Source organism: Rhincodon typus, chromosome 3 (genome assembly GCF_021869965.1).
Source record: "Rhincodon typus isolate 14 chromosome 3, sRhiTyp1.1, whole genome shotgun sequence".
Lineage (NCBI taxonomy): Eukaryota > Metazoa > Chordata > Chondrichthyes > Orectolobiformes > Rhincodontidae > Rhincodon > Rhincodon typus.
In genome coordinates, this window is record NC_063334.1 from 75,703,350 (window position 1) to 75,714,464 (window position 11,115).

Here is an 11,115-nt window from a genome sequence, read left to right on the forward strand (position 1 = left end):
GATGAAGGGTCTAGGCCCGAAACATCAGCCTTTCTGCTCCTGTGATGCTGCTTGGCCTGCTGTGTTCATCCAGCTCTGCAACTTGCATTCATATGCACTTTTGACATGGTAAACGGCCTAAGGCACTTCATAGACAAGAATTGGATGCAGAACAGCCTTGGAGTTAGGAGAAATGAATAAACTTGTGGATGAAGAAAGCTTTGAAGAAGCTATTGAGATGGAGAAAGAATTACTACAATGGTGGAGTTCCAGGATTGAAATTTGTTGCTGAAGGCATTGCCTCTAATTTTGTTGAGTATGTTAGATGATAAATGTGATTGGAATGTGTAAACAATGACAAACATTTTGAATTTATCATATTGAATAGATTTAAGTTTTAGTACAAACCTAAGATTAAGCATCGCAAAGTGAATTTAGCACATTGTACAAATGTCTTGAAAACTAATGCGATGTAATTTAAATCTATCTTTTCTTCAACTGTGTCAAAATTGCGAAAAGTCTGCATTTCTGAGTAGGTGGTATTCAATGTTAATGTGGGAATAAAGCAGGTGGATAGTAGATTGAAGGCCTCTCTTGGGTAAGTAATTAGAGTACAACAGTAATCTCAAGACTGATGAACTCCATTTGTTTTTGGGCTAATTTTATTCAACTGCATAATTATAATGGCAGTGGTCCAATCTGGGTTGGTACTCCAAGTAAGGGAATTTTATTCGAGGAGATTGGGTGCAGAAGTAGATTTCAAGTAACAGGCCTTTCTCTATACTGTAATAAACAAGTGTAGAATCAGACAAACCTTACAGAATGGAAGCAGGCCACTTGACCTATCAGATCCACACCGACCCTCCGAAGAGCAGCCCAACATCCCACCTTCCCCCGCCCCCCCCCCCACACACGCTATCCTTGTGAGCTTGCATTTTCCATGTTTAACCCACCTAGCCTGCACAGCCCTGGATGTTACAGGCAATTTAGCATGGTCAATCCACCTAACCCACACATCCTTCTGGGAGGAACACCTGGAGGAAACCCACACAGACACGGGGAGAATGTGCAAACTCCACACAGACAGTCACCCAAGGCTGAAAGTGGTGAGCACCCGACTACAGCAGTAGTATCTACTATTTGCAATCAGATTTACTCCTCAGCCTTGCTTTCATGTGTCACTGCAGCTCTCTTTGAACATTTGTACCATAATCAAGACCCACAATTAGCATAATTTAACGAGTTTGGCACCTCTCTTAAGTTTTTAATTAACCCTGCAAATTATGTTTGAAAGGAGGTTTCAATATCGAGATCAACTTTCACTTTCTGAATGGACAGTATTTCCACCAGGGACGAAACTTGAAAGTTTAGGCACCAATACTATTGCTTACATGCCGTGATGGATCTCCACATGCTGTTACTGTGTAAGCACGATATATATTTATTAAAGCTGAATTGTCTTGTATGATTTATAGCAACTAAGGAAAGAAAAATAGTGCTTTGGCAAATAATGTGAAATGCTGTCACAAATAAAATGTTTATCTGAAAACAGAAGTATGAAGCCTGTTGTGAACATTTGTTCCAGCTTTCTTCCTTCTATTATTCATTTGCGTGATTTGAAGTGAAGGCCCTGTCTATAGAAATCGGGCCGTGGTATTGTTGTAGGACTGGTGAACTAGGGCTCAATTACCATTTGCTACAGAGAGGAAATAGAAGTCAGGATTCCTAATTTCCGGTAACTACTAACCCCAAACCTTAATGCTAACCCGATCCTGCAGCAAGGTGCATTTTGAAGACTGTAGATATCGTCTTATTCCTGATAAATGATTTTAGGAGCGTGAGTTCTCAGTGATGAGATAGCAGACCAGGAAGCAAGGATGTTAAACAGTGGGAATGAATGAAGAGGAGCTGCCCACCAAAGGGAGGATGGCAGTCAGTTTATATATTGGGCCCACTGGTATTTTGTGGCTGGAGTAGTGACTCTCATGTCTCCCCTACCCTCACTCATTACCATGTGGAGGCAGCCAACTTGTTGGTGCCAATGGCCGAAAGAGGGGGCCTGAGGCAGGAAAGATCACTGGGTCCCAATGAGCCACCCTGCTTGGCTCCCTGAAATCTTAATTGGAAACTTGCCTTGGTTTCTAACCAGCCTCACCAGTGCCCAACTCAGCCAAGGCTCGCAGCTGCGGCTCATCTGATTAGGGTCAGGAGAGGCCTCTGGAACGATTCCCGTGAGGGCTCAGGATTCCAGTTTGCCCTGAAGGTGGAGTGTCAAAAGCCTGCCCTGTTAGTCCAAGTCCACACCCTTGAAGAATGGCATTTAGGAAGATCCAATTGTTGTTCGTTAACTGTATCCCAGTCAAAGTCAGTGGAAACGGAGGGAAATGAAGATCAATTGTGACAAAGGTTTTCATCAGTTTAGTATCAAAGAGTTCTTTGTGTTCTTTATATTGACTTGTTGCCTTGTTCCAGTTAAAGAAATATGAGGAGTCTGGGGACTGTGCATTCATCCTAGCACTGGAGCACTGTGTTTTTATATCTAACTTATTTTTGCCATTTATGATGGGCACATACAGAATTTTTGTTTTTCAAATGCTGTACTTGAAATCTGGAAAAGGTTAGCGTGTGAGAGTAGCAATTCTTTCTCTGACTCAAGAAGTGAAATGCTGCTTGCAACTGCAAGGACCTTCACATTAATGCAGTGTTCTGTAGCTGTGTTCTGCTCCTTCAAGAGAATATTGAAGAGATCACTCGTGCATCATGTGACAGATATGGATTGCGATGACAATGCTAACGCAGACTTCCCACTTTTTCAGCAAGTCCAGAAGCATCTGTGTGTGCCTGCGTACTTGGTCAGCAAACCCAATTTGTGGTTTTGATCTGAGCACAGAGCAGCTCTTTCAGCACTGGCTTCAATACAGAAAGTCAATGTTTTCACTTAATGGTAGGCCAATATGCTATGCTGTAAGAAATGCCAGGAGTAAACACGAGAATAGCCACAAACTGTTGAGTAACCTGGCAATGGCCTTGGACTAACTGTTTGACTAATTGGATCTACTAAGGCCACTGAAACAGATCTGTTAGGATTTAAATATCTGCCAAGTGTCACTTGCAAGAATTGAAACTCACTCCATTTAGTTGAAAAATGTCACCAACTCTCTCAGTTTCGTTGAAAAATGTCACCTTTTCTGAAGTATCTCACTTTTAAAAAAAAAACTCAGCTCTGTGTTTAAATGGGTTGTGATCAGTCTCACTCTTTTTAAACATCAATCACACTTTTAACAGTTCTGTGGTCTTGACAGCTGTATTCAAAGTCTATTTTTTGCGCTGAGCTGGAGAGAAGCATAAAGCACTGCCTGTATCCTAGATCCTTCTTATTTTACTTATTTGTTTGTTTGTGTTTGCAAGGGGAGTAGAGGTGAAATAGTACAGATGCATGCAGTGTATTTAAAAATGAATTATGGAATTAAAGAAGAAGCTTAAAAATCTATGTTCCTACTGGCAACATTGATTTTTAAAGGCAAGATGTCTGAAGTTGTCAAGGAGATAATTTATTGCTTTACCTAAATGTCTGGTTTTTGGCTGTGAAGCCAATAACAGTTTTCTCAGTGTTTGTTGATGAGATTTCTTTTTGGTCACATCCTGGGACTCTAAAATGTGCCTTGTCACATTCTATTTGTAAATAGACTTGAGTATGTATGCGTTACGTACGTCGTACAAGAACGCACCAAACATATTGATTACAAAATCAGGAGTCTGGTGTTCCATTTTTCTAAAAAGTAACATTTTGCATTGAGCTCAGACACTTAAGGCATGGCCCGAGTTGAATGTCATTTTGGTGAATGTGCTGGCATGGATATTGGGAGCACGATGCAGAGGACCAGCAGCAGCACCATTGCCTATCAGTGCAATTAGTAAAGTGCATCAGCAACTTGCAGGTTAGATGTTGATTAATCTCGATTGGCTCTATTTGACATTGTATAAGTGTTTGAGTGGTTTAAAGATGTTTCGTATTGACGAGATTGGCAGGGAGTGGCGTTGATCATAAAGAAGGCCTTGATTGCCACTGCAAAGATTTTGTTCAAGCCACTTGCCCCCAGTCATGGGTCCTACAGTCATTTCTTTGGCACCATTTGCCAATCATGCTGAAGATCAAGAGGCATTGCAAGGAAAAAGGTCAAGCTGCTCTCACAGGCAAGAAGGGGAGAAGATCTCTTATCAGGAGGCTTTATCCACCCAGGGCCTTTCTAATTTCTGTGTAAGCTAAGATCAGAAGTCCAGGATGAGGTCTGCACTTAGAGCTAGGCCTTCAACATCAAGATATGGCAACATAGCACTGCCATTGGCTGTGAAGAAGACCATGGGTTTCTCCTTGTTTGCTGCCCATGCATCATCATGGGGGTGCAGAGGGAATTTATGCAATGAAAGGGGCCTTTACTAACTTCTGTCTGAACAAGTGGAAGCAGGTGGATCTCTTTGGCAGGATAGCAGACTTCTTAATGGTGCAGAATGCTACCAAATGCACACTGTGGCTTTGTGGACACAGAAGTGCTAGGATGTATCGTAACAGCAAAGATGCATGTTTTTTTCCGTCTGCAGCTTGTAAAGGTATGTGAGATAAGGTGAGGTGGACGTGAGAAGATGATGAAATAGGAACAGATCTTAGTGGTTTTAGCGTCGCATGCCTCAGTCATGATTGCATCAATCATTGCCAGCACTAGCTCCTTCATAGAGCTGAGGGCATACATCTGTAGGTGAGACTGGGAAATGAATAAGGAGAAGTAGGGCTATGGACAATGTTTTCACAATAGAGGACAAAGCCCCAAGAATACTGGAAAAAGAAGTGACAATAAAAAGAACTTAAAATGATCACAATTACTAGGAAAAAGCACCAAAGCCTGACATGTCCCTAGATGGGCTGGCCTGTATCCTAGGGTATTGAATGTAGTAGCTGTAGAGAGGAGTGCAGTCATTTGGCTAAATTCCAAAATCCCCTAGATTCCGAATTGAGAACCACAAATGCAACACCAGTGTTCAAACTGGAGGGAAGCAGAAAGCCAGAAACTACAGGCTAGTTAATCTAACAAATGCCGTTGGGAAATTCTGAAGTTCATTATCAAAGTGACATTTAGGGACAGTTATAACATAATGCTATAATCAGAGCCTGGTTTTATGAATGTGAATTATTTTTGACAAATTTATTCAAGTTTGTTGAGGATGTAACAAGCAAGGTTGAATAGAGGGAATCACTTAAATATAGTTTAGTTGGATGTCCAAGAGGCATTTGATAAGGTGCCACAAAAAAAGGTTACTGCACAATTAGTAAGAGCTTCTGGTGGTGTGGTGAATCATTAACAAGGATAAAAGATTCCTTTGCAAACAGGAAACAGTTGGGTTAAATGGGTTAAATGGGTCATTTTCAGGCTTACAAACTGAAACAAGTGTGGGGGTCAGTGTTACGACCAAACTATTTACAGTGTATAGTATTGACTAGGATCCACGCACTGACTGAATTTTAATTAACTGTGGTGCTGATACAAAGATAGCTTATTCCCATTTAAAAACTGAGATGACGAGGAATTGCTGCTTTGAGGTTCATTAGTCTTTGGAATTCTCTTCCACAGAATGTAATGGAGGCTGGACCATTAAATATTACTTGAGGCTGAGTATTGATTGATAAGGGAGTCGAGGGTTATGGTAGCAGGAAAGTGGAGTTAAGGCTACAATCAGATCAGCTGTGATCACATCAAGTGGGAGAGCCGGCTGAATGGCCTAGTCCTGTTCCTATTTTCCTGTGATTCTATTATTAATATGAGGGCTTGCTGACATCCCTACTGTAAAAAGTGAGTGCTTGAGGAAAAGGGAGACTCATGGAGTGCTTCAAAATGGAAGCACTCACGAAAGAGTCACTGGAGATTAATACTGTGGGGTACTCAGTGTATGGGCAACCCCTTCATAACAGTGTGTTAGGCTGCGACGTGTCTCCCTCACATTTTGCATTGTCTAATGGATCTCTAATCTGCTGCTGAGAGGCTGCGTCTCTGAAGCATTGCCGCAGTGGGTGACCCCAATTATGTCAGTAAACTTCTGCATGCTTCAATTAAAAGCTAGGTTCTAATTTAGCTCGATTGCTTGCCCACTTCTGATCAGTGAGATGCAATTTCATTGGCTGGCCTGATGGGAAAGAGATTAGGAGCCGACCCAAGGTAATGACATGTAAATTCCTCCTGCTGCAACCTTTAAATTGGCCTGCTTGGATCTCGGGCAAGGCTGACAAAAGTGAACACATGAATGTATGAGGCACAAACATTGGTGAGGAGCCCCTGTCCCAATGGGATCAGGAGGTTGAAAAGTGGATGTGTAGTCTAGTCTAGACTAGACTTCAGAAAGGCCAGCCTTTCTGAACATTGCCCATTGTCAAGATGTTTGAGCATTGATGTGATTAGAATCATCATCGGGAGTCATGAGTATCATCAATTTTGAGCAGTTTCTGATCAGAAATACGTTGTGTTTTATATTTATAAGAAATTGTTAGATATTGCTTTTTCTTATGTTTTTATCTCAAGTAACCGACTGTTTATTGAGTATAATTCAGCAGATCTTCTTGATGATCTTGCCTCTCTGTGCTCTCATTGTTGTTCCCTTCACCAGCTAACACATATACCAAGTTGCTAGCTGAACATATTACGAAATCCATCATTCATAATTGTGCATAAATACAATGTACAATGGAGAACAGTGAAATGCACGGTCTTTTTCCTATCTTAAATATACTAAATGTCACAGACCTTGGATGTCGCTTAACCTCAAAAAGAACTGAGTATTTCATTGTTTCCTATTATTAATTTTTTTAACAATTTCTTCAACCACCCTCTCATATATTTATTGCACTTGCAAAACATATTAAGGGAAAAAATACACTATAATCATTAAAAGGTCAAATCCTCATATCCTCAATCTTAAAAATAGAAACAGAACATGTCACTAAGGAAGCCTTAAAATTATCAGCAAAATCTGCTGACCTGTTATCTTCATAGTCAATATGCTTTGTATATCTTGATAGTGGAAAGACATATGGTACATTTGTGTAGCTATTAAAAATACATTTCTATACGGTTTTAAAATATCCTTTATTAAAGTCCAGTTCACTTTTTTCACAGTATAGTGAACTGCAAATAATCTTTGCATAGCTGTTCCAACTTTTAAAGTATTACTATATTAGCTTCAAATATACCCGCAACGTAATGCAGAATTATCCGCAAAGATTGTAACTAACAAAAATCGTTATCACCAAGGGAGCAGAAAATCTATATGCCTTATGTGGACAGAAGAAAGCAAGTTGATGTAATTATGTTGAGAATGAGTCTAGTGACTTCAATTTTTTTTTCATCTTGGCTGGTAGCCATCAAATTATTGAATGTGTTGGAAATGCTGAGGGACTTCATCTTCTTACTTAGAGCTCATGTCTTGGTGGACTGAGGATCATCAATCCGTTATTTCAAAATCATGTAGATGTTTGAATCATGTGACCTATTGTGTTTAATTGTCCCTAATGAGCCGTATCAGACAACAGGTACAAGTATAAGTGTATGTCATCTTATTGGAGTGGTGCTGGGAAAACCTCCTGCTGTGTGCATCTAAGAATCATTATTAGCTAACACAAGCAGTTGTGTCAGCATCTTAAGCCAAATTTCATGGCTGGCTTTCATTCAGTGGTCTCAAGTCAAGCAGTTACGGCAGTAATTAATGTTGTGCATTCCTGTAATAATGTATGACTTAGTTCTTGATGTTTGAATTAGAGATGGTACTAGTGGTGTGACTTTCTTGTGAACTTCTACTTCAATACAAGTGTCACTGAATAGAAAGGTTCAGTATCCTTTTTTAAACTCATTCATATTTAAATTCATTCTAGGCTGAATACCTGTGTTCGGAGATGTTGCCAGGAATTGCATATTTTGTTCATGCTTATGTTGGAATCTGTGTGGTCTTTTTTTTAAAGCAAAAAAGAACATATGAATATGATTGCTTGCAATCTTACTGGATGTCAGTGCACTGTAATCAAACACACATTATGTTGTAAGATTGTTGAGACATATACATATATGTGTGTGTAGTCAGGATTTAGAATTTTAAATAAATAGTCTCACCATCTGATTTCTTTTCAAAAATAAAATCTGAATGAATATTACAATTAACCAGTTTTATTCACCTTATTGTAGTTCTGTATTTTTCTCAATATTTTTGCATAAATGATACCATAGGAATCTTTAAAAGGAGGTTTTGTTTTTAGAAGCAGTTTGTAGCTTCGACTAATTGAGATAACCCCGCAGAGAAGGCTGCATTTTATCATCCCTAGGTAGTCGGCTGAGGGGCCGGTAGACTGGCACAGTTGTGCAGGAAGATGGCAAGTGTTGTGCGCAGCATCTTCCTTCCCCATGCAATTTGTCAGTCGCAAGAAAGAAGACATTAAGCAGTCCATCCACAGTCCAGTTGAGTCACTCAGGTGAACAAATTAAGCTCACTCAATGAACATTGTGTTAGCGGCAAGGGGGGCCCAATGCCAGGTAGGGAAACAATCCAGTGGAACTTCCCAGTGGGCTCGGAGGTGGGAGTAACAAACTGTCCTGAGGCCAAAGCTCTGTACAAATGTTCAAGCAAGCTGAAACGCTATTCCTTTGTTACTAGGCCCTGTTGGCTCTATGTCTCAGGTCAGCTGACTAGATACTGTCCTAACTTCTCTAATCTGTAGTAACCCTGCAGCCATTGTAACATAATCAGGGAAGCACCAAGACCAATGAAGTGCATCACCATTAGTGTTGATTAGATCCTTTAAACTCAGGGACTTTGCAAATCTTGATTCTAAATGATGTTGCGAACGCTTTGTATTAATGATACTTAATGTTGTTTTTAAAAGAAATCAGATAGGTACAAACAAAAGAATGTTCAAATTAGTTACAGTTGTAAAACTGATTTTGGAGCTAGATCCTGAACTAAATGTCCTGACACAGAGGAAGGATGGTGACACATTGGGGTTTCAATCTCCACAGTTTCTTGAATACATTATGTAGGGAGGCTGCAAATGGAAATGTGAAATTGTATCATTTTTGAACTTTACTTGAGGCAGTGAGGCAAAGTTGGTGGTTGGGAGAGGGGTATGATGTTGGGAGCAGTGTTCTCGTAAGGACAGAGTTGGCGGAGTGATGCGTGTCGACTGCATTAGGGTGAATCATGCTGTATCTTGGTGGTTGGAAAGAACTCAGTGCATCTCATCTTGGATCCAGAATTGTCAGTCTAAGTAAACAAAGAAATATTTAAAAAAACATACAAAGAAATTTTGGGGTTTGTGAGGTGGGTGAAGGAGATTGGAATTGAGATAGTGGTGAAACCTACCCAGCAAAAGGGAAATGTCCTGATATTCATCCATTTTGATGATTTCAAATTAAATGATTGGCTGGGCCAGCCAGATGGAGTTATCTGGCTCTGCTGTGTGCATGTTATTATTTAGAGTTAGGTGAAAAATTCCAAATGCTGCACACCTTGAAGTTTACAGTAATGTGAGTCTAAATGCATGTGATTTAAAGTAGATTTGACTGTTACAATGCACAATTTTAAAGGAACTATTGAAATGCAACAGTTACTGCCCTTGTTTTTCTGCCAAAATTAAGTGTTTTTTTTTTTGTTTACAGGTTTCTGAAAGGTGATTTTCACATTGAAGTATGCATCAATGATTACCTAGATGTATTCTGCCCTCATTATGCTGGCTCTGTACCCGAAGACAAGACTGAGCGATATGTTCTCTACATGGTGAATTATGATGGCTACATTTCGTGCGATCACACCTCCAAAGGGTTCAAGAGATGGGAGTGTAACAGGCCTTACGCATCTAATGGTCCTTTAAAATTCTCTGAAAAGTTTCAGCTGTTTACTCCATTTTCATTAGGATTTGAATTCAGGCCTGGCCGAGAATATTACTACATCTGTAAGTAATCTTCCTTTTCCATTTATTTTGCCAACAATTTGAAAGCAATGCTGCGTAGCACCATGTCATGTGATTGATCTTGCAAGGTAAATGTTATTTATTATTTAGCTTTAAACCTTTGTTTTTACTCTTGCAAGATATAATCCTCTGAAAAGCAAGCATTTAACCAGTATTTCTTTTGCAAACATATGAGTCACCGATGAATCATATTTTATATCTTATACTTTTGTCACAGAGACATTACATAAACAATAACTGTTCCTTATTTTATGAATCTCCAAATCAATAATTTTTCCTCACGAATCTGGGCAACTTTAATGTGATTGTTTTGGAACTACTGTTAAACATCCTGAATGGTAATGGCCCCATGATGTGGAAACATTGAATTCAGTGAGAAAACATGGCATTCAACAATATTGGCAGTTGATGAGTATTAGTTATAATATAATTGAGCCTTGAATCTGCAATCCTAAAGATCAGACTTCAGACAACTTTTCCTTAAAACTGTACTTCACAAAACAACAAATCATGTCTAAGATGAAGCTCTTTGTACTTGGATCTTCCTCCTTTCAAAACCGGAAGTAGCAAAGTAGATTACTTCTAACAAACAAAATTGATTTTTCATCTATTCCATGGCACAAATTATGATTATGCAAGAGATAAGATCGCGGAGCACAAGTTTTGACAATTGATTTTGCAGTAGCTATTTGGAAAAATTGTGTAGCATTTTAAGGGTTAGTCAGTTCAGCTGCTGAATTTCACTATCAACTGCTGATGGTAATAAAAGATGACTTTTCTTTTGTCAAACTTGATTATCTTCCCCATCTTCTACATTCCACTGCTACACACCAGGTCTAACCGCAAAAGTAAGCCTAGTTCACAAGCCTTTTGCTCCTATATCTATGGACCAAACATTAAATAAATAAATGCTACTGAGAAATTGTGTCAACCTTGAGACTATTGTGTGCAGGTAGACTTCTAGATTATTATTGAATTGGGCACCCTGGGTTGTTCCGTCTGCTACTTGTAGGATTAGACGTCATGGCACAAATAATTGACTACTGTTTCAGATTCAAAGGGAGACTAGCCAACTTTCTAAATCGGCTGCAATTTTACATGCCAGAAGAGGTTAGATTTGGTCTAAAGTCAGACAACTT

At 39.5% G+C, this 11,115-nt stretch overlaps 1 protein-coding gene across 1 annotated transcript in view; it reads left to right on the forward strand.

The window, feature by feature from the left end:
* LOC109931882 (ephrin-A5) overlaps positions 1-11,115 on the forward strand; it is a 187,217-nt gene that overhangs the window by 153,771 nt on the left and 22,331 nt on the right. The window contains exon 2 of the mRNA XM_048595424.1: positions 9,666-9,958. Within this exon, the coding sequence (XP_048451381.1) occupies positions 9,666-9,958 (293 nt within the window). The remainder of the gene's footprint in view (positions 1-9,665; positions 9,959-11,115) is intronic.